At 42.8% G+C, this 24,026-nt stretch overlaps 2 protein-coding genes across 2 annotated transcripts; both read right to left on the bottom strand.

The window, feature by feature from the left end:
* marc1 (mitochondrial amidoxime reducing component 1) lies at positions 1 to 9,998 on the bottom strand. The gene is made up of 7 exons (XM_054796469.1): positions 9,520 to 9,998; positions 6,967 to 7,137; positions 6,721 to 6,883; positions 5,176 to 5,319; positions 5,003 to 5,064; positions 4,767 to 4,838; positions 1 to 3,818 (listed from the first exon to the last, which is right to left on the bottom strand). Exons 1-7 carry the CDS (start codon positions 9,762 to 9,764, stop codon positions 3,692 to 3,694), a joined length of 984 nt encoding a protein of 327 aa, XP_054652444.1. The 5' UTR covers positions 9,765 to 9,998; the 3' UTR covers positions 1 to 3,691.
* Positions 9,999 to 17,944: 7,946 nt separating this feature from the next.
* Positions 17,945 to 22,651, bottom strand: kcnk3b (potassium channel, subfamily K, member 3b). The gene is made up of 2 exons (XM_054796574.1): positions 22,264 to 22,651; positions 17,945 to 19,671 (listed from the first exon to the last, which is right to left on the bottom strand). The coding sequence occupies exons 1-2, from the start codon at positions 22,544 to 22,546 to the stop codon at positions 18,794 to 18,796; spliced, it is 1,161 nt and encodes a 386-aa protein (XP_054652549.1). The 5' UTR covers positions 22,547 to 22,651; the 3' UTR covers positions 17,945 to 18,793.
* Between the last annotated feature and the right edge of the window lie 1,375 nt (positions 22,652 to 24,026).

The raw sequence follows: 24,026 nt of genomic DNA, 5'->3' as shown, positions 1-24,026 counted from the left end.
TCGGTATTGGCCGATCGCGGCCAATTAAACCTGGATTGTGTCCTGAGTGAACAATGGCAATTAAAGAGAGCAGGGGAGGGTTCTGGAGCTGAATTTAATCTAATAACTACAACGTCACTTTTTTTGCAAATGTTGATCTGAAATTGGAGCAGAATGTCAATGTCAAGCGAGCAGGAGGGTTTGGGGGGTCAAAAAAGAGACCTTTTCATGGCCATATCAATGACTTGCAGTCTTTCACCATTCGCTGGTGGTCCCAGGGTGTTACCCGAAAAGCGGGGGTCTACTGTATCTTCATCCATCTCCATCCACTCCATTCATGAGTTTCATTGTGGACAGGAGGGACGCAACGGTACACGTTACAATACCGGACCCTTCGTGTCGTCCTGCACGGGACAATACACCCTTCTAGTTGTTTTCTTTACGCACCAAAACAGAACCGAAATTCTGGGCCAATAAACGACGTACAGACCATACTGTGGGTTACCTGTACCATTGCACCGTTTGCCCTATTGGACAGTGACGATTTGTATGTTTCATAATGAAGCTTAGTTTTGCACAGATGGCGGAAACAGCTTCATTTGTAGCACACATCACAGTGGCATTTTTGCACGGCTCAACATCCCAAAATGTAAAACTGTTCCTTCTATTCCTGCAAAACAAGCAGTTGCGTGCATCTACTAGTGTAACGACTCTTTTTGTTGAACGATATTTTTAAAGTCCAAGTAAGACCGCCTCATCTGTTTATTTTCAAGCAAACGGAAGCTGCCAGCAAACCTCGTAACACGGCCCCGTCTTGTAAAAGCGTCCCAAACAGCATTAGTGGAAGCGTTTGTCTGTAATTTCAGAGCGAGCGAGCAAGGCGTCTCTTGACCCGGGAACAAAATCATCACGGGGGTTTGTGGTTGAGCTCATTTGTGTTGAGCTGTCAGTCTTCACGTTTACTATTTCTGTGTACGTGCACATGACGATGCACAGATGAAAAGGAAAATAATGCCCATCCAAAGCAAAAGCACTGTGATATTCATGCCAGGCCAGTAGTGGGCGATGTCACAAAGACCTAAAACATGCTGCTTGTTGAACCAAAACTATCTTTTCAATACATTTTGCTTGTTGTGATGCACCATAAATGCTCCAATTAAAGGGACAGTTCGGATATTTTGGCACAAGTGACTGTTGATGTGCTACACTGCTGATGGGGATGTCGGACAACTTCATGTAACCTGAAAAAGAGAAGGACAAATGAGAAGGGAAGGCGAAACAAAACAAGCAGAGAAACCACCAAGCTGCTCCCCTGCAGCAACTAGCTACTGTCACTGCTGAGCGTGACACCCCTCCACCCTGCCGCTATTACAACATTGGTTCTGTTGCTGCTACGTTGTGCATTACCGCCAATCCTTGCACATTCGGCAGACACGGCCCCACCATCCCTCTGTTTTCGGTGAATTCAACCATAGTTGCTGCGAGGTGCAAAAAGTGAAACGTAAATATAACGTCTACTCTGTGACTGCAATTCATCTTACATTAACATTCATTAGTTGTGAGTACCTATACGTTTCATACTTGAAATGTGTTTCATAAGGCATATTGAAGAGGGAAGGGGAGAGTCCGGTGAAGAACGTCAACATCAAGCGAGCAGGAGGGTTTGGAGAGGACGAGAGAGCGAGCAGAAATAGACATTTTTATGAGCGTATCAATTAGTCGTGGGTTTTCGCCATTGGCGGCACATCTTGGAACGTAACCAGTGAAAAGCGGACGTCTACTGCATACTTGTTAATAAATCAGGTCAAAGCCTTTTCCTATCTGTTTTCCTTTCCATTTTCTCATGCACTCCAAATCATTATAAAGTAAAAAAAACACTTGTGCTATATAAAGGGTTTTCACATTTAGGAAATAACAACCTCTCTCCAACCATGGCCTGCTTTAATTAACACCCCGTTCTCTTTGTGGTTGAAGAAAAATGCCTTGGCTAGAATTAGAGCATTTACGGTATGCATAAAAATACTGAAAATACTCACTAATCATTGTGCACAGGGTAGTAAATAGCTTTGGTGATATTAACATACGGGTGTCTTCTTTTTCGGTATTTGTTTGTTGAAAGGTTTTTTTTGGGCCTTAAAACAAACCCTAGAGCAACACAGTCTAGTCAGGAAAAATACCAATCATCCTGCACTCCTTAGCACCTTAAGGAAATATAAAGCATCTATACTGTATGTGCAAGTGTATGTTCAAATTCTGGCTGGACTCACCCTAAGAGATAGGGTGAGGAGCTCGGTCATCCGGGAGGGGCTCAGAGTAGAGCTCCTTTGCATAGAGAGGAGCCAGTTGAGGTGGCTCGGGCATCGAGTAATTTTTAATTTTTTGGCTAATTTTATTGTCTTTAACATGAAACTTTTTTATTTTTTTGCACTAACATCAGACCTTTCTCAACCAGGTGAGAAATGTAGCAGCACAGCACAACTTACGCTCCGTGAGGAAGTGATGAAGGACAATTAAACCAGTCAATGCTCATGCAGCGGCCAAACACTGCAAAGGTGCAACATTTCAGAACATTTTGGAGTCAAATTTCAATCCAACATCAACAAAAAAAAAATGTAGAGCTGCTTTTCAAACGCAGTTGAAATCTGTTTCAAAGGAGGGCGACAAACTGTGGGGACCACTTAATCTATTTTGTTTATTGAATATTTAAAGAAACAGCTTACTGTTATCAAATGAAATACCAGTATTAGTGGAATAGCTACACCCATGGTCAGGAGCTTGGGGTAGTGACCGAAAGGACAATATCTCGGGTACAAGCGGGCGAAATGAGTTTCCTCTGCAGGGTAGCTGGGCTCTGTCTTACAGGTAAGGTGAGAAGCACTGTGATCCGGGAGAAATTTGGAGTGGAACTGCTGCTCGTCCGCATTGAGAGGAGCCAGATGAGTTGGCTTGGGCATCTGGTCAGGATGCCTCCCGGACGCCTCCCTGGGGATGTGTTCAGGGCACGTCCGACTGGTAAGAGGCCTCGGGGAAGACCCAGGACACATTGGAGAGACTATGTCTCCCAACTGGTCTGGGAACGCCTCGGGATCCGCCGAGAGGAACTGGATGAAGTAGCCGGGGAGAGGGAAGTCTGGGCTTCCCTGCTTAGGCTGCTGCCTCCGCGACCTGACCTCGGATGAGTGAAAGAAGATGGATGGATGGATGTGCAACATTTGGACATTTTTCGTGAAATTAAGCCTTTTTTTTTGTCTGGACTTTGAACGCCCCTGATGAAATGAGCTTGTCCTTTGGTTATGGTGTTTCAAGTTTGGGCAGTTTGTGGTTACGTACGTACGTGCAATACCCATGGTTTGATGCACTGTACAACACTAATAAAGTTGATTGAAAAAAAAGTCGCTTTACGTTATATGGAATTTCTTACGTAATACGATGCAAAAAGTTTACATAAATTCTTTACGTTCAGTGGAATTTACGTAAAAGCAGCTTTGCGTTATGCGGGGTACTACTGTACTACTGTACTGTACTACTGTACTATGGACACACAATATTATATTCAATGTGTTATTAATCAAAAATACCTATTATTTCTAATACACAGCAACAAGCTAAAAGCTTCAATGACATCTTTTTCTCCTATTTTAACACCTTCTTGCTTCCTTTGCTTCAACATTATTGGATGTGCTTTCAATTATGCAGAAGATATGTGCCCCCTTCAGCGGCTGATCTTGTACACCTCGTCGCCGACCTGCAGGACGCCCGTCTTGTCCACGCTGAGCAGCTGTCCAAACAGCGGCGCCGACTTGTAGATGTGCTTCTCGTCTGGGTTGCACAGCCGGTAGCTGCGAGACATAGACAAGACTTTGCCAGTGTAGAAGGCTTTGCTCTAGAAAAAAATGCCTCTCTTTGTTTGGTTTTTTTATGTACATAGGTGAAAAAGCGTATTATTAGTATGAACTTCGGTCTTTGCTCTTTTTTTTTTTTTAAACCCATTTTTGCTGGTTTTTTTTGGTCAAATGATCCAAATATTTCTTCTTTAAAAAAATCGCCTTCAATTTTCTTTTCGTAATATTACGACTTCATTGCCCAACCAAATTCCAACTTTATTTATTTATTTCAACTCTATGCTACTAAAATGTCATTATTTTGTTATTTGAAGTGTCTTCTCGTAAAATTGCAACTGTTTTCTTATTAGAATGTGACGTTTTTCTTGTAATATTTTGACTTTATTATCATAACTAAAGCTGTTTTTTTCTGTACGTCATTAAAAAAAAACGGATTTCAAATTTCTTCTTGGAAATTTTCTTCTCGTATTTATGACTTTATTCCCATAATATTTAGACTGTATTCTCCTAACATTATAACTTTTTCCGCAACTTAATTTTCCAAAAATGACAACTTAATTCATTGTTTTGTTTCTCATATTATAACGTTTTTTTTTTAAACAGTCTCTTTTCTTTAATATTTCATCTTTACGCCACTAAAATGAATGAAAAAATTAAAATTACAAATTTTCTCTCCAGCGTAACTTTTTTCTCTTAATGCTTTGATTGTATTCTTGTGAGATTACAGCTGATTTTTCCATATTTTCTGGCGTTTTTTTTTTTTTTTTAGATTTCTTGTTAAATGATGTTTTAGAATGTGCTGTGGGCTGCAAATGGCCCCCAGACCACACTTTGAACACCACTGCCCTAGAGCTTGTTCTCCCTCACTTACTCGCTTCACTTTTGAGAGATGTGCACAAACACTTTGTTAAAAATTATGGGAACTTCAACACAATTTTTTTTTACCTTTTCAGTGTTTCCAACGGTTCTTTCCTGGTGATGATGCCAGTTTGTGGGTCAACTGTGGTGAAAATACACCTGACAAGAAAGAAAAGAGTTTACTGGTTCGTTGTTGTCTTTCTTGGCAACCATTCTGCCATCACGTCTGATAGAAACATAAAAATAAATAAATAAAACTGCCATCACGAGCAGTATTCACAGTTTTGGCCAAATGATTCTGGCTTGGGTTCGAACTGCATTACCTCCCGCATGACATTACACGCTGCAGTCGTACGCTGCCAATCTGGATCTCTTCCCATGAATCCTACAAAAAAACGCTTGTTGAATATAATTAGTCACCGCCGCCTCTCAGGGATTAGTCAGCCGTCAAGTACAAAATGGTGATTTACTCACACACACACAAGGAGCTACGTACTTCAGCAAACGCCTCACAGTCGCTGATGACGATGTTTGGACGGAAACGCTCCACGGTGACGTCCTTGTCCAACTTTTTGCTCAGGTCTTTGACGGAGGGCTCGGAGAGCAGCATCACAGGCCCGGTATCGGAGTACACCACCTCCTGGAGGACGTGAAGGATAGTACCAAAAAGGACTTGAAGCTAGCATAACCACGAACGTCTTCCAGAGATACTCCAGATTACGGATGGACACACAAAACCAATTTGTAGTTGTTTTAGTAGCTGAGGGATAGTAAACAGCCAACCAAGCAGCCAACAGAGGGCGCAGTTAGCTCGCACCCAACTAGTTTGTGGCCTGAGAGGACTGACAAGTTGAAATCGGAGAAGATTTTTTTACTTAAAAATACAACAGATCCCTGCTTTTTGCTTGGGTTACATTCAGGGACCACCAGCGAATGGTGAAAAAAACAGTAATTCATACTCTCATAAAATGTCTACTCTTGACACACGGCTCGCTCCCCTGACCCCAAACCCTCCTGTGAGCCAAATTTGGCTCAACATTTGCAATAAATGTGACTGTTGTGATTATTAGATTTGCTCCAGAACCCTCCTCTTCTCTCTTCAATTGCCATTGTTCACATTGTTCAACCCAATCCAGGTTTAAGCCCTAAATATGCCTCACACTTACTAAACACATTTAACGTATAAAATGTATAGCTACTCGCCACTGATGAATGATAATGTAAGACGATCCCTGGACAGATGGAACTGGTGTCGTGGTGTAGCCCTGGGGTGTCCAAAGTGTCACCCGGGGGCCATTTGAAGCCCGTAGCTTGTTTTTTATGGACTTGCGGCACATTGCGGGAACATAATTAAACCAAAAAACACAGCAAAAATGGGAAAATTTGAGCAAAAAGGCAACATTGAACATTTATGTGAATAAATTATACTGATAACTAATAAAAGCTTTGTCTTTAAATATATATATAATTTTTTTTACCAAATTAAAAAATACATAAAATATTAAAGTGCTCCCATGCATCTTTTGATTTTCAGTATGCAGCCCTCTGTGGAAAAAGTTTGGACACCCCCAGCGTAGCCTGTCACAGCACACAACTATGGTGCGTTGAACAAACAGACAGAGTGTGAAATCTTAACGCTTGACGTAATATTATTATCAGTGAAGCATAAAGATATAAACAAGTGAACATTATGAGATTTCTAATAGTGGTACATGTCTGCTGTACATTTTCCCTGTATTATCCCCATGCAACCATCTTCTATGCCGCTTATCCTCATTAGGGTCGCGTGGGCATGCTGGAGCCTATCCCAGCTGACTTCGGGCGAGAGGCGGGGTACACCCTGGACTGATTACCAGCCAATCACAGGGCACATATAGACAAACAACCATTCACACTCACATTCATACCTATGGACAATTTAGAGTCTCTAAAATATAACTACAGTAGATAAAAGTGATGTTAAAGCATCAGTCAAGGAAATGTATGACAGTGTCCATCCCGAATCTACACGCTACTCCGACGCGTAGTCGTCTCTTATCACCTCATCTTGAGAGAAGAGAGGTTCTATCTCCACCGCCCTCCTGGCCTGCATATGGGCTTCAAAGTGCACCAAGCGAAAGGTCTTCCCTGCTTCCAGGCAACCAACCAACCAACGAGACGCTTCGTCACCGCAGTCCCGACCCTGAATGAAAGCCCCAAACACTCTGCATCACAAAAACAGAGAAGCATTGCAAGAAGATGACAAGATGTTGAGTTTTTCATTGACCAGTCGACAGAAGTTACAGACCTGCAGTCCACAATGGGGTTGTCAGGCTGCTTGACAGGGAAACGCAACTCCGCCATGTTGGGGCCGTTCAGGCAGACCTGGTCTCCCTCGCAGGTCAAGGACACCAGAACCAGACGAGGTTGCTGGCGGCCCGTCACCATGTGACCGTCCTCCGTCACCACCAGCCAGTGTCTGCAGTCACAAGACGGCCAACCAGTGAGTCTTACAATTTCAATGTGGTTCAGTCCTTGCATTTTGGAGTCAGTCCAAATATTCACAAAAACAACTGCAGTATATTCATTTCGTTAAAGAATCAAAATAGTCTCAAAATAGTTTTTCCGTCAGGGGTTGCCACAGCAAGTCAATCGCATGATTGATTTGGCTTTGTTTTTACACCGGATGCTCTTCTTGACGCAACCCTCGCATTGATCCGCATTGACACGCAACAGAGAGCTATTTCATTCTAACTGTCTATTACATTTCGCCACAATGTTTAAACAATTGTTTAAATACAACAGTTTGTAATGTATTTTATTATTATTTTTCTATTTAAACAAAACCTATATTTTATTATTACTGATTAATTAATTTGAAATATCACCCAAATGGGTTGCTTTTATTTATTTAAAAAAAAGTTCTGTTTGCATTTTTTTCAATAAAAGCATTTTAAGTCATTTTTTTGTCCCAAAAATTAGCCGAACCGAGCACTTCAAGAAACTAAACCGAACCGAAATTACATTTTAGTGTACCGTTACACCCCTAGCGATGGTTAGCATCTTCCTCTGCATTTTGGGTGCGGAACGTTTTGTCGACATTGTGGGTTTTGTCGGGGCGCAAACATGCAAAAATACAGAGTTGAGTGTCTCTGCAAGCTGTTTGCTTGCGATCAGACAACAGCAAACACGGAAGTTCGGCACAATGGAGATTGATTGACAATGGTTTACAGCCAATCAGGGAGCAGAAGACAATGGGCGGGTTCTCCCTTAGCCATTCAGGATGCAGAACACAATGCCCGGTTTCTCTCTAAGCAAATCATGACGCAGAACACAATGCGCGTTCATATGCTGTAAAAAAAGGGTCACACTTTACAATAAGGTACAAAAAAGTACAGTAGTTACTGAGGAACTAATGAAGAACTAATGACGAACTAATGGATGAGGCACATAAATTTAGACTAGTTACTGAAGAACTAATGAAGAGCTAATGAGGAACTAATGGATGAGGCACATAAATTTAAACTAGTTACTGAGGAACTAATGAAGAACTAATGACTAAGGCACATACATTTAGACTAGTTACTGAGGAACTAATGAGTAGCGGAGTTACTGAGGAACTAAGGCACATAAATGTAGACTAGTTACTGAGGAACTAATGAGAAACTAATGAGTAGAGTAGTTACTGAGGAACTAAGGCACATAAATGTAGACTAGTTACTGAGGAACTAATGAGAAACTAATGAGTAGAGTAGTTACTGAGGAACTAAGGCACATAAATTTAGACTAGTTACTGAGGAACTAATGAAGAACTAATGAGTAGAGTAGTTACTGAGGAACTAAGGCACATAAATTTAGACCAGTTACTGAGGAACTAATGAAGAACTAATGACGAACTAATGAGTGGTGGTTAGGATTAGGTAGGTTTATTCCTCATGAACTACTGTAATTTTGTGTGCCTCATTGTAAAGCGTTACCAAAAAAAGCACTAAACTTGCATTAAAAAACCCTGCAAAACAGCGAGTCCACGAAAGATGAACCGTGATGGAGTGAGGGAACACCGTATTTAAGTATAGGTCAGTATAAACATGTAAAGATTGTGCGCTTCCTAACAGTAGTAAATGTATACTCTACTCTGTATTATCAGTTATGATAAATTATTACCAATTTAAGGAGAATAAGATGTGTTGTGTGCAGAAAAATAAATACATATTTTTGGTCCAATGTGCGCAGGGATCCACTGTAGATGTTCCATTTGCTGGTCCACCCGTAGAAAGGTATACATTATGCCTTTCTGTGATTTTTTTTTTATGTTTAAAAATGTTGTGAATTTTGCCATTCAGCTCCTTGTTAGAGAACAGCAAGTTGTGCAAAAATATACTGAAATAGTGAACAGTTGAATAGGTGCATTCAAAAGAGGTCAAATGAAATTCACCACTTCATCCTGAAATTTCACCCAAAAGCCCGGTATCACTAGCGTTTTGTGAGTCATGCAGGTGTGCACTGTTCCTACTGTACGTACATTAGGTTTGCTGAAAGTTCTATTTGTAAAACACGCACGTGAAGGCTTGACGAAGACTCCCATAAATGGTCTGCATTACTTGGAAAAACACGTACATTTGGCCTCGATATAAGAGTATTTTTGATGTGATGTGTACTACAGTATGTACTTGTATTTGAGGGGAAACGTGATGTACTGACACTATTTGTAATTTCAGTAAGCATAACAAAGTCATGCTGATGATTTGACTCATGCTCTTCTACCTCAAAAAGACATTTGTATTCCTGGTTGCCAGGTCATGTGACAGTCGTGACATCCAACATCTTTCAAAGCTCGACCCTTGAGGCTGCACACACTCACCGGTCCCGCATCTGTCCGCACTTGAGGCCCAATTTGAGGCACTCGGCGAGCGGCACCGACACCGCCTTGCCGGACTTGAGCGGGTGAACGAGGAGCTGCGACACGACGCCCACACGCATACGCTTCTCCGGCTTCTGTGAGTATTTATATCGGAGACCCAAAGCCGCCACGACGACGGCAGCTCCGCCGACCAGCAGGGCCACTTTATTCTGAGCCAACGCATTCACAGCCTCCCTCGGCTCCATTTTGGAACTCTCCACACTTTAGTTGGACTTTGGAATTGTTTTTAAAGACACAGCAACCTGCAGTACCGTAACTGCGGTAAAGTTAGAAACATATTCACAGATAACTTCCGGGATCAATAACTCACAAGTGAAGTGAGTTCTAACACAGCAAACCATACCTCTTTCCAACCTACAACCTACAACCCAGTTTTTTTTTAAATCAAAACGAGCCGTCTTCTGTGCAGTCTGACTTACATTGAGCATTACTAGAAGCCGGCAGCGAGACCGAGGCGCAGGGACTGTCTACAAATGTCTTCTTCTTCTGTATTATGGCGGTTGGCATCAATGTTGCCGACGCCTCATTAGAAAAAGAGCCATTGGCTGTCGTGGAAGACATAGATGGCGTCACTGGCTGGTTTGCATAATTTTTCCATATAACGTTGTAAAAAAACACAAGTATGATAGATTATAAAAGTAAATAAAAACACATCGATTATGTTTACAACTACAAATATATATACGAAGCAACAACTTTGTGAAAATAGACTTATACACAATTTAAGGCAATTTTTATTAGGTTGTTAATAAATTCACTTCTGTAACGTGTAGGACCACAAAACTCCCCTCACACATCAGTGACTCCTTCCTGGTATTACTACAGGAAAATATGCTTTTAAATCATTATGGGAAATTTTAATATGACTATTGTTTAATAAACTCACTTCTTTAAGATGTCTGTTCAATAGCTTCAGTTCTGTGAAGAGTAGGACCACAAAACTCACCTCACACATTAATGGCCTTCTCCTCTTCATACGACAGCAAAGACTTTGGAAAATGTGCTTTTCAAATCATTTTGGGGAATTTTTATTGTCTAATAAATTCACTTCTGTAACATGTCCATTCAGTAGCTTCACTAGAACCATTCACTTGGGAGTTATTGATCCCGGAAGTTTGAATCTGTGAATGTTTCTAACTTTACCGCAGTCATTAACGTTCCCTGCCTTCTGGGTTAGCTGGGCTCTAATACAGACGTCCAGGTCCCTGTAAACAGAGGCGCCGCCAGGAATTCTGGCCCCCACAAAAAAAAATCGTATTGTGTCCCCCCGGCAGCTGTAGTCACCACATACCTAGAACCTTAACTGACCCAGCAAGAGCTTTACTTAACTCCAACTAGGAAGGTTTGCAAATGTCTTCCTTGTTATTGTTCAACACTACGGGTGTAATATTTACTGCGAGTGAGTTGTCCATGCAACAGTTTGCATATAATTTGCAATTCTGTATTCGATGCAAGAGAACATAACAAATGTGCTAAAGGCCATCTTTTACAGTCTCACATTTATGAAGACTTAAAAAAAATCCTTACATATAAAGTACATTCACTTTTAAATCTGCTAATAAGAAAATAAAGTTAGAATAGAATCATTATGTGGAAAAATAATTTGTATTTGATTTTCTGTCATCACAAATATATATATATATATATACAGTATATACGTATGTAGACTCAGACGCTGTTCCAGGCCGATCCTGGCTCTTTAAATGAAGTTGTATGACATCCCCGTCAGTAGTGTAGTCCTCGCAACAGTGACTTACCCCCCACTTGGTCTCCCAAGTCCAGTTCTGGTTGGGTTTTGGTGATGAAGAACGTAGATCCGCTTATAGTTGCTGTGGACATTTAAGAGTTTGGCTTCTCAAAACAATATGTGTTCAAAAGAGTAATACATTTGCATCACAAAAATGCCTTCTCACAAAATGCTCGGTGTTAAATTGGTCTCCCGCCGTATCCCTCTGCACTGTCACCTGTGCATTCATGTGTATGTGATAAAGACGCTCGCATCTTCTTCTGCTGGGGAACACATACGAAAACAAGATGGCCGCGGCGCTCCGTCGTGGAAGAAGAGTGGCATTACCACGAGTGTCTTTATCACATACAGTATCTCTTATTATGTCTACTATATTGGTGGATGTGAGTGTAAAGGTGACTATAGGGCATGGGTGGGTAAATGTTTGACTCGCGGGCCACATTGGGTTAAGAAATTCCGTCTATATCTGGGTGCTCATCAAACAACAACACACTTACTCACAAAACACAAACACAGCACATCCACAGCAAGTTAACAGAATTGTTGTCATTCAGCCACATTGGAGGGTTTTTCCAGCATGAACACCTTTTTAAGGTCATGCCACAGCATCTCAATAGGATTCAGGTCAGGACTTTGACTAGGCCACTCCAAAGTCTTCATTTGGTTTTTCTTCAGCCATACAGAGGTGGACTTGCTGGTGTGTTTTGGATCATTGTCCTGCTGAAGAACCCAAGTTGGTTTCAGCTTGAGGTCACCAACAGATGGCCGGACATTCTCCTTCAGGATTTTTTGGTAGACAGCAGAATTCATGGTTCCATTTATCACAGCAAGTCTTCCAGGTCCTGAAGCAGCAAAACAGCCCCAGACCATCACACTACCACCACCATATTTTACTGTTGATATGATGTTCTTTTTCTGAAATGTGGCGTTACTTTTACGCCAGATGTAATGGGACACACCTTCCAAAAAGTTCAACTTTTGTCTCGTCAGACCACAGAGTATTTTCCCAAAGGTCTTGGGGATCACAAGATGTTTTCTGGCAAAATTGAGACGATCCTTAATATTCTTTTTGTGGTTTTGGTCTTGGAACTCTGCCATGCCGGCCGTTTTTCCCCAGTGTCTTTTTTATGGTTCGTTGCTAAATTTCGGTTTATCACACAGGGCCATGTCGGTTTTTTTTTCTCCCTTAATGATAAAAATTCTCATTTAAAAACTGCATTTTGTGTTCAGTTGTGTTGTCATTGACTAACATTTAAATTTGTTGATGATCTGAAACATTAAAGCGTGACAAACATGCAAAAAAATAAGAAATCAGGAAGGGGGCAAACACTTGTTCACACCACAGTAAATCAAATACCACTATGTGGGTGATAAACAACAACTAAGCGCTAAACATAACATAATTTAAGATGTTGTTTACAAGTGCCCTCAAGGCATGCTGGGTATTCCTGCGGCAACAACAATATGAACTATGAACGCGAAAAAAAAAATATCAAGAGTATGTTAGTATCCCTCCTTGTTTGCTTCCCCGACGACCTCCTCAACATATTTTACAATCAAACAAAAGTGCGACAATCACGACGAAATGTTGGGAGAGAGAGTACCACAAGCTACCCAGCATGCCTTGCGGAGGAACTCCATGTATATGAGTGTAATTTTTGTCATGTGTATTGTGCGTTGACATTTATTTGTATGCTCACATGGTAACGTAGGTAGGTTGTCCATCATGTGTGTGTTGGTTGTTTTTTTTTTTTTTGCTCGCTACAGGTTGCATCTGACTATTTCCTGTGTGACTCAAGCATGCCACAATAGCACTGCAAGTCATGTTGCCGCCTGCAGCTCAGATGTTAAGGTTTAAAAAAAGCATTAAGACACTTGGCGGGCCTGATGTGGTCCACGGGCCACAGTTTGCCCATCACTGCCATGGGGGATAGAAGATTGTAAACAGGTTTTCTATGCGCTAACTACAGTACAAAATATTGCATTTATAAATAAAGACGTTAGATAGCGTGTAAGCGTTATTTTGATACTCTCATAGTCTGTTACACGGCTGTGTGTGTAGGCAGAGAACTTTTTTTTTGGCTCATTCCTAAAGCAGATTGAAGATGCCTCTGACCATTATTAGTGCGACTCGAGCTTGCCACAATATCCTAACAAACACTGTTGGTCTTCCTCTATGAAAGGGAGTATCAAATAGCACTACAGAGTAGGGATGTCTCGAGCCAATCTTCAGGATCAGGATCGGCTGCCGATCCGCTGTATTTTGAAGATCAGATAATATCGGCTTCCGCCACGAGATCGGGCCGATACGGTTGGCGTATGACGTTCGTAACGCTGAGCCACACTCCAGCATGGTAGGTGTGGTAATGCCCCTCAAAGCTGGTTACCACTCGACTCCCGCTAGCCTTGTCACTCTCCGGCCACCCCACTGCTCATCTAGACATTTCAGGTATCAACTTATTGCCACCCGCCACTGCTCGCACAAGAAGTGCTGCTCTAACCACTGGTTGTTTACACTAGGGACCGTCAATAAATTACTATTGCATTGAAGAGAGTTTGTTAAAAAATGTCATATATTCTAAATCACACCACAAATCGATCCATAACCATGTCAAATGATTAGTCCTACCCTAAAAGTATTTTTGCATGACTGTTTTTTCCAATTTTATCCTTTATTGGACGGACTTTTTTTTTAATTGGATGTATTTTTTATTGGATTGGGGACCTGACTCACAGAGGTTTGTCACAAAAGCCAAACAATATTGTTGGTCATGCTGTGTAATTAAAAAGTAAATTCAGCAATACTTTGGTTGCATTATTTTTAATGCTTCGAAGAGCTATTTTCATAACCATATTCAATTCCACAATTTCATGTTTGTAACAAACGCTCATTATTAAAAAAAAAAAAAGAAAAAGAAGCCAAAAAATGTGGATCGGGACATCCCCACTATAGAGTGTTATGGCCATCTGAAGGAGTACAGACGACACCCCGGGGCATTAAAAAATTCCCTTCACAATAAAAGTGTAAGATTATTATTTTTGTATAATTTTTGACACCTTTGACACACTGAATAGGGGCTTGGGTCACAACCCACCAGTTCAGTTTCACTGCTCTGAAACATTGTAAAATATTACGTATTACGGTACGTCTTTAAAGACGGATAGTCCTCAGATGGCTCAGCTTTCTGTGTTTGGTGCGTTTGCTGACTGCTGGCCACCGTCCAAGTCAGTCCAAGTCAGTCCAAGTCAGCCAGCAAGTCATTAAATCCCCAAATGGGCGAATGACCTAACATTAAAAGACACAGCAGGAAAACACTTGGAGACTGGTAGATTTATTCATCAAAATAAGTCCTCATTAACCCCCATGATGCATCAATAAATTGCTACAGCGCTACAAAAATATAACTTTTGGTGCAGTTTTAATCAACCCCCTGAATATGAGAGTAAATATTTGCAATATTGTCATTTATAACTGATAAATAACATTTTGTGCAATATGAGTACAACATATGCATTTTCTCACGCCTCGTTTGAAGTGAAATGACAGAAAAAGACCTTGGAGGCCAAATACTGCTGCATTCTACATTACATCCATCTGTCATAATTATTTTTATAACCTGGCTCTGGAAAGAGTGTGTCTTATAATCACAGGGTGTCTTGTTCAGACCCCCAGCTCCTCCATGGGTGGTGTTAGGCTACAGAAGCTTGGCTGTAAATAGCACCGGCCATCACTGAACACAAGATTGCTGAGTGAAGGTATCCTGGGAATACGTGCTGCCAGGTTTGGCTAAATGAAAATAGCTCCACATTTTGTCCCGATCAATGGAAAAATTGTTGTGTTCACACCAACAATCCTCGGCGAGTTGTTGACGTAACGCGGAGGCTGACCTTCTCAGGGGGACTATTTTCGTCTTTGACATAGATACTCAGGTCTGTGGCCAAAGTATAAACAGCAGATGCTCGGCCCACGGGGGGTCAATACAGGGATTTGTCGAATGGATACTCCTTCTGTCTTAATGGCTGAAGGCGGCTTCACAGGCGCACAGCCAGGCCTCGCAAGCTGCTTGGATGTTGCAGTGGCGACAGGATGTGGCTGCGTTGGCGCCGTGCTGTTGTTTATTTGCTATAGCGCTTGGATTTGTTTCTTAAGGTATACATTTCCCACTGAGAACATTGTTAGCTGCAATGCAAATATTAGGGTTGTTATAGACGCATTTACGCACAGATCCTTCAAAATGGCCACACTCATCAAAGGTGGGATATTGCCGCAATGGTGCGCGCTTTCACACGGCGACCCAGCATCCTGCAATCAAATAAAATACTTGTCGGATACCTACAATAAGGTAGCAGACGTAATCATTTTTGTTCTGACATCCAGGCCTTATACACAGGCAGAATATTGGTGGAACAACTTGGTCCAGGTGGAAAAATGTTTCTTTTATTTCCTTTATTTAGGGCCCAGTGGTGCAACCATCATCTTACGATTAGTTTCTTCTTCGTCTTCTTCTTTACAAATTTTACTATTCCGCCAAATAAATCATCTTTTGACGCCTTTAGTACACTTTGCACAAAACTGGAGAAAATATGCATTTTATAGAGCTCTCTTTTGCTAAATCTGGTACGCATGGCAAGACACATACAAATCATCAAAGAACCTAACATGCAAGACACATACAGGTAGTGGGCCATTTGGCTTTCTGGCATTGTGGCTATTTCCAGGGGTCGTACCGCAATTTGTAAGTGTACTTTTACTTAAGTAGGTTTTATATAATTTCATATACAGTGTTCCCTCGTTTATCGCAGGGGATATGTTCCCAAAATACTCAGCAATAAGTGAAATCCGCGAAGTAGCCAACTTTATTAGTTTACAATGATAATATATGTTTTAAGGCTGTAAAACCCCTCACCATACACTTTATACACTTTTCTCAGACAGGCAATAACATTTTCTCACATTTCTCTCTTGTTTAAACACTCTCAAAGTTCAATTTTGAATTTTAATGATCAATCTACTAGGTTGGACACAAGAAATGATAACGTGACCCACGCATATCCACTCCTCTGACCGTGCCTCTTTATTCTGGCGCCGTTCGGCTGTAGCGTTTTTGTATCCTTGTTAAAACATATTGCACCTGCCGTCGTAGTTTCCCCCCCCTTGTGGTACTCCTTGAACCGAAGATTCATGTAGCCAGTTAGCTTCTTCTTCTTCCATTTTTTATTGGTAGTTAGCATGACGCTCACAGCGTTAGTTAGTTTGCTCACGACCATTGACCACAACAGGAAACGGCACAAAGGAGATTGATTGGCAATGGTCTACAGCCAATCAGGACGCAGAACACAATGGGTGGGTTCTCTCTTAGCCAATAAGGACTGCTGTGGCTCTACGTTTAAGCCGGCTATTGTCTACTGTGGGTTCCTAATATGCTCGTTCAGGCACAGAAACACATGCTGAGACGAGGTGGAGCTGCACACGTTGTCAACTCTCACATGACTATACAGCACCCTCTACTGGTAGCAGTAGTAAATACAATAACAGACACATACAACAGAGCACCGATGGCTTGACAATGGTCTACAGCCAATCAGGACGCAGAACACAATGTGCTGTTAAAGAAAATATGCAAAATTGAACTTTAAAAAAATCAGCGAATCTGCAAAAGGTGAACCGCGATGTAGCGAGGGAACACTGTAAATTCAATTACTGACTAAAAAAAAATATATAGTATTATTATTGATGTATTTATTATTTATTTCAGTACAGTATTTATTTCAGTTTGACTTGTACTTGAGCAAAATGTCATCAAAGTAATATTGGTACTGATAATGTTATATCATACCATGCTTCATCCCAAGCACGGTTACCCGTATACCCTGTCCCCCCACGGGGACAAGCACTCACATGCACTCACATTGCACTGACTTCATTTGTGCCTGAGTACGTACTGTCACTTTAATACATTACTTTTCCCAACGTTGTGACTTTTTTCAAATTGTCCTTCAATTCTTTTTGCTACAGTTGTAAACAACGGTCACATCAATGATGTGAAACGTCGACGTTGCGTGCTCGTGTGTGTGCAATCGAATTGCCCCTTATTTACCTACCAACATCTGGTCGCCGAGCAACAAGCTGAGACGCCGTTCGCTATATTCTTCCACTCTGCGTGAGCCTTCTAAACGTGGCCGCCTCACACAGAGCGCAATATCGTGTCGCGCACGCCATACTTTTAGCTCGTGACTAACCTGCTGTAGGTTTTTTCCGGAACTGGACCTCAGTCAGACGTCCCGTGGGGAAACCATCTGGGCCAAACAGTGGGTTCTATACATTTCATATGACGTGTTGACTGAATGAACTATAGATAGTGGATAGCGATCATGAGAAATAACACTGGCGCTTTAATGGGTTCAAATTTGTTGGTGTTAAATCTGAAATCTCAAGAGAAAACACACCAACACTAGTCTATTGAAGGCATATATATCTGCCTCTGATTGACAGCTTGATTATTATCCATTGTGCTAACATGCTAAAGTCCCTCCCATCTGCCACCGCAGACTGCCACTAAAAATAGTCAGCATCTACCACCCCCCCCCCCCCCCCCCCCACACACACACACACACACTTTTTCTTTCCAGGTGTGATAGGGACAGCTCCCGCATGCTGACGAGAGGGATGAACGATCTTCTTTCTACTACACGCAGTTTCACATCAAAACAAGAGGCTTTCAGCGACACATGCAGTGCAACCTCTAAGGGTGGAACACAGTCCATTCTGGGACAACCTCTAGTTGAATACCATAGGAAACAATGGAAAGAGAAATAATCTGTTCCAGGGTCAAACAAGCTTAAAGTAACATTTTTGCTTTCATATGAGTGTAAAAGGATAAAATAGTCTATTACTGTGTCTCAATTCACACACTTCCATGCGTACGCTTCAGTGCATTGACACTGAGACGTACGGCAAAATGCAGTGCATCAGTACCCGGATGTTGAACTCAAAATGCTCTCTCGCCACCCTTAATAGTCGACTAATAGCTTGACTTTAAGGGCTCCACTTTACTGCCCGAAATGTTGGACGGTTCCTGCAATTTAGCATTTCCCAAACATGCGCACCCTTGCATCAGAAGTATTTCTCTATGTTGTTCTGTATTTACTGCTACAGTACTGGAATGACATGAAGACATTTCTTTTTTTGAAGCACACTCAGCCAGTCAAGTTGGTTCAGAAGACAAAGCAGCATCCTGCATTGCAGCAGCGAGGTTTGCTTGAAGTTGCAAAACAAAACCCTGGTGGGACGACCCAACATTTGCCAGACTCTTGAGACCGACCGGCATTCAGCTGGGCATTCATCTTCTTCAAAGAAATAAGTTGATGTTCCCTCCGTGGGATATTTTGCGTTTTTAGCACCACAAAGTGGAATTCTTTGGCCAAGTAGGAGTCATCCACTTGGCTGAACTCTGCCGTGTCGAGAGGCTACACTGAGCTGCGTCTCATAAGCATTCTGAGCGGAGCGAGAATGTTGAAGCCCCTCCTGATGGACCTTTTGCCAGAGCGCCGCCGCGGAGTGCACACGCAGCCCGTGGACATGGTCTCGGTGTAGTGGGGGCCATCCTGCGGCAAGTAGGCATCGGAGAGGGTCAGCTCCTGGGGGGTGGCGGAGGAGCCCTGCAGCTTGTCCTTGCTGCGGTACCACAAGCACGAGCAGATGGTCTGGAAGTGCAGCACCTCTGTGTAGACGCCATCTTTGGTTTTGTGTGCCGCGTTGGTCCCGGGCGTGGAGGGCGTCGAAGCGGAGAGCGGCACCAGACAGGCCACCTCCCCTCTGGGTTTGGTGGTGCCGCTCCGCAGGGCCTTGTGCCTGGCATCCCTCCTCTCGTCCTCGGCGTTCATGGTCAGGAAACGAAGCACCACCAGATTGAGGAAGGCCCCGATCACCGTGAGGCCAGTCAGTATGTAGATGAAGCAGAAGGTCACGTAACGGGGGTCGTTCTGCAGGGCGTTGTCCCTCTGCAGGGCCACGTAGTCGCCGAAGCCAATGGTGGTGAGCGTGATGAAGCAGTAGTAGAAGGCGTGCAGGAAACTCCAGCCCTCACTGTGGGAGAAGGCCAGCGCCCCCACGCACAGCGTGCTCACGCAGGAGAAGAAGCCCACCGTCACCATGTTGGCCATGGAGACCTCCGTGTGACGCATGGCCAGGCACTTCTTGGCTTGGTGGAGCAGGTAGCGAACCAGCGTATTGATGCGCTCGCCCAGACTCTGGAACATGACCAAGGTGAGCGGGATGCCCAGGAGGGCGTAGAACATGCAGAAGATTTTCCCTGAGTCGGTGCTGGGGGCTGCATGGCCATAGCCTGAGGGGGAAGTGGGGCACATTGTTTACAATCTTACAGAGACACTGTGTTGGATTGTATTTTTTATTATTATTACATTATTATGAAGAGCACGATTTTCGCTTTAAACCACAACAAATGAATAATGTACAGTACATGCTCTATTCAGTTAACCGCAGAGTCTGCTGTAGTCGTGTGCTATAGTCGTGTGCTACAAGTATAGTCGTCTGCTATAGTCGTTGGGCGCATGGTCTCCAAATGCAAATAACCGCCGGGGTCTCTCATGAGTGCTGGGTCAAGAAACATTTGCACTCGCAGCTGTGTGGTGTAGCTTTTATGAACTCCACAAGGTGGCAGTAGCTGCATCTAAGGTCTTATGTGTGGTCAGCAGCTGTAAGTACCTCTGCATGCGCTTTAAAATGTTGGTTTGGCTGCTCCGCGGTTGGTGTGAAAGTCATGCGTGTTACACTTGCCGTACTGTTGTAACCAAAGAACTCATCAGCACTATTAATGCTGGCTGAGCAGTTTGCTCCTTATTGATACTGCAACATTCTGTTGCTACTATGTTGTGTAATATACTTGTTCATAAATAACTATGTGGTCTGGGAGAGCTATGTTTTTCTTTACACTTTCCCATGCACTCTAAAGTAAAAAAAGAAAACCTGTTATATACTGTACGGTATAATGAGTTTTCATATTCAGGAAATAACGCCTGTCTTCTTTGTGCGTTGGGTAAATAAATGTCCCGGCTATAATAAAATCGTTGACAGTATGCTCTTTGCATATTCAACCATTGCTGGAGCCAAAATAAATAGGACGTCAAATTAGGCTGGATTAGCAATACATGTGGTTTAATCAACATACACCCAGGACGACCCGCCCGCAGTGGATAAAAACACACGCTAAAGCAAAACGACAGCAAAGACATACAGCATTAAAAATGCGGTCTAAACATATGTATACTTTTAGAGGTATAAATGTTTTTTATAGTACATATACACTCCATGCACGATTTTATGAGATCCAGCACAAAAATAGTTCATTTGTAAGGGCTAGTGCAATAAACATACAATAAATGACAATAAATATTCAGGATTTATCACAGTGCTGGTTTCCACTGGTAGTGCCAGACATAAGAGGAGCAGACATACAGTATGACTTTACAAAAAAGGTGTGACGTTATGTTATGTTATTGTGGCTCTAGTTTGCAGTGCATCACACTGAGAACTGTTTATATAACACTGCAAATGGGGCAAAATGATAGGAACAGCTCTCGTTATGCCGGGTTAGGCTTGCAAACGACGATGCAGGGGATCCCCGCGCATTCTCAATTCAGCATCCACGGCCATGCGAATACGCTGACTTGAAGTAAAAAAATTCTTGTTTTTATTTTTGTTTCTTTTTGTATCTTCAAACATCAACTGTTTTTTCTGTTTCGGTGACCTTAAGCTCGCGCATTTTTTTTTTTTTTTATCAAACACACATTGTGTTCTGCATCCTTGAGGTGTATTAGAGCGATCTATCGGTGCTCTGTTGTATGTGTCTGTTATTGTATTTACTACTGCTACCAGTAGAGGGTGTTGTATGCTCATGTGAGAGTTGAAGACGTGTGCAGCTGGTGTAAAGACGTCGCCCCTGCACCTCATCTCAGGATGTGTTTATGTACCTGTATGAGCCACAACAGCCCTGATTGGCTAACCTGGAGAACCCGCCCATTGTGTTGTGAGTCCTGATTTGCGGGAGACCATTGTCAATCAACCTTTGTGCTGTTTCCTGTTGTGGTCAACGGTCGCTAGTAAACTAGCTAACCGTGTGAGCTGCTTGCTCACCACCAATAAACCATAGAAGAAGAAGGAGAAGCTAACTGGCTCTACGGCGCCATTAAGCATTTTCAAGGATATGAGGATGCAAGGACACAAAAACGCTACAGCTGAACGGCGCCAGGACGAGGCACGGTCAGAGGAGTGGATTGAGATTTTGCACTTTGTTCGTCAGTCCCTGAAGGCGCCATAGTTGTGTGCTGGGATGCAAAAGTTTGTTTGGCTACGGCAGGACCGTCATGGCTCATCTTCCATTATTCATTCATGGCTAGCAACTGTGCATTTTATACTTAAATGTGTTTAACAAGTGTGAGAGGCATATTTAGGGCTTAAATCTGGATTGTGCCGTGAGTGAACAGTGGCAATTGAAGAGAGAAGGGGGGTTCTGGATTTGAATCTAATCTAATAATTACAACAGTCACTTTTATTCCAAATGTTGATCCGAAATCGAAAGAGAATATTAACGTCAATCTAGCAGGGGGGTTTGGAGGGGTAGGACTGAGCCGTGTGTTAAAAATAGACATTTTGGCCATTCGTTGGTGGTCCGGGATGTAATGTAATAAGCACTTTGTTAAGGCAGACGTTTCGATATACTGTGGCTGTTGTATCGGCTTGTTTAGGTGTACCGAATGAAGTGTTTTTAATTGTACAATAGAACTTTGAGAAAGCACAAAACCCACAAAAATGCTAAAGACTTGGTTTTGTGGGCATTTTTTAATGTGTGTTTTCAGCTGTTCAAGCAAGATATGAGACATTCCCACCTCAGGCAGTAGAAGAGTGCATGTAATCTTACCTATGGTGGTGATCACAGTGATGGCAAAGTAGAAGGAGCCAGCAAACCTCCATTGGACACCAGCCTTGTGGGCTTTGAGCTGCAGGACAACGTGCTCCAGCTCATCAAAGTTGGCCCTGCTCAGGTTGTATTTGCGCATTAGCTCGTACCTGCGTCCCTCCAGCCTCCTCTTGTTGTTCTTCTCCTCTTTGGACTCCAGCGTCTCAAACACGGCCGCCCCGACCACCAAGTAGGTCAGGATGCTGACGATCAGGGCCAGAGTTCGGGCGTTTTGCCTCTTCATGGTCGCTGGGGAGGGGGAGAGGGAGGGATGGGGAGGGGGATGAGAGGAGGGGGAACCTGATTGGGGTCTAAGCTGAGACTCGGCGACCTGCTCCTACACTCGGGAGTCCGCGTCCGAGTGCCAGCATCGCGCACGGAGCTGTTCTTTCAGCACCGCCACCTCCCCCCCCCCAGCTCCCCCACACGTCACAGTTGGACGGGACTATTTGTCATCCTCTTCTATTTTAGAGCGGGCACCAATGGGCAATCCCACACTCAGGGGAGGAGACATCTCACATGTCTACCGCCTGCCTGAAGGAGCACCAACGTTTTCAAACAAAATAATTGACCCGGTGTCCGTGAAGGCAAGTGAGTTCTACTGGATGAACAAGTTGTCTAGCAACCTCCATGATAAGCAGCACACATTCTATGCCTGAGTCAATATTTAATGTAGACACTGTTCCTCCTCAAAGGTGACTCGTCATTGCTGCTATGGCCAGGGGCGCTCCTAGGAAGGGGAACTGAAGGACACCTAACCGTGCCTGTCAGGATGTCAAACCATGCAATAATAATTCATTTTAATGATAAATCTATTTGTTTTAGACACCAAACTTTGTTTAAAAAAACCCCCGTAGGACTACCATTTCATTTTTTTACTTTCAATTTTTCCACAGCAAGTCACTCACATGAGCGTTTTTTGGCTTAGTTTTTTGGTTTTGTTTACCTCAGATGCTCTTCCTGACGCCCGGGAATCTAACCCATACCCTCTGCCATGATAGGCAGAAGCGTGCACCACGACACCACCAGGGATCTCAAGAGGGTTCAATTACAGTTACTCCCTCAGTTATCCGTACTGCAAATTTAGTGTTAATGGGACTTCAAATGACTTAAGTAACCAATTGAAGGCAAGAATCTAAGCATACAGTATAGTGGTTTCAATTACGAGCTAAACCGCATAAAAATTGTCATTGCTGGCGACCAGTCCAGGGTGTACCCCGCCTGTCGCCCAAAGTCAGCTGGGATAGGCTCCAGCATGCCCCCGCAACCCTAAAGAGGAGAAGCGGTATAGAAGATGGATGGATGGATGGATGGATTGATTGATTGATTAAAGTTTAACGACACTATCAACACAAAGTGTCATGTAAGTGTCTGGACCTTAATATGTGACGTTATTAATGACAAAACCTGTTTCTCGGGAGTGTAATCTATCAATTTAATTCGGGAGTAGAGCTTGTAAGATAGAAACTGTGATCTACTTTGCCGGGAAAAATACCCTACTCTTTTCGAACAGAGAAGTACGGTAGGTTCTGTAACGTGCAAATGGTGTGGCTTTTCTTTATACGGGACGGCGGCTTAAAGTCTCCTCTGTAAGACTAGATACTGAATAAAATGGCCTGCCAAAGGGCCTGTTTCCATTATCTAAAACCTAATAAAAAGATTTATTTCTTTGAGAAACTCTATGATGCATGATCGCGGAACTTCGCTGAACAAGGTTTTCAGAT

This window comes from Dunckerocampus dactyliophorus, chromosome 13 (assembly GCF_027744805.1).
Source record: "Dunckerocampus dactyliophorus isolate RoL2022-P2 chromosome 13, RoL_Ddac_1.1, whole genome shotgun sequence".
Classification (NCBI taxonomy): Eukaryota; Metazoa; Chordata; class Actinopteri; order Syngnathiformes; family Syngnathidae; genus Dunckerocampus; species Dunckerocampus dactyliophorus.
Note: the sequence above shows the minus strand (reverse complement) of the source record. Positions and strands in the feature narration are given on the sequence as shown.

What these genes read in the sequence shown, in the direction of transcription:
- kcnk3b (XM_054796574.1), bottom strand. Translation starts at nt 22,546, where the DNA reads ATGAAGAGGCAAAACGCCCGAACTCTGGCCCTGATCGTCAGCATCCTG. An exon ending in CACTGTGATCACCACCATAG is followed by an intron (nt 19,672 to 22,263) that starts GTAAGATTACAT and finishes CTTCCCCCTCAG; the next exon opens with GCTATGGCCATGCAGCCCCC.
- marc1 (XM_054796469.1), bottom strand. Translation starts at nt 9,764, where the DNA reads ATGGAGCCGAGGGAGGCTGTGAATGCGTTGGCTCAGAATAAAGTGGCC. An exon ending in TGCGGACAGATGCGGGACCG is followed by an intron (nt 7,138 to 9,519) that starts GTGAGTGTGTGC and finishes TTGTGACTGCAG; the next exon opens with ACACTGGCTGGTGGTGACGG. An exon ending in CGTGTAATGTCATGCGGGAG is followed by an intron (nt 4,839 to 5,002) that starts GTAATGCAGTTC and finishes CTTTCTTGTCAG; the next exon opens with GTGTATTTTCACCACAGTTG.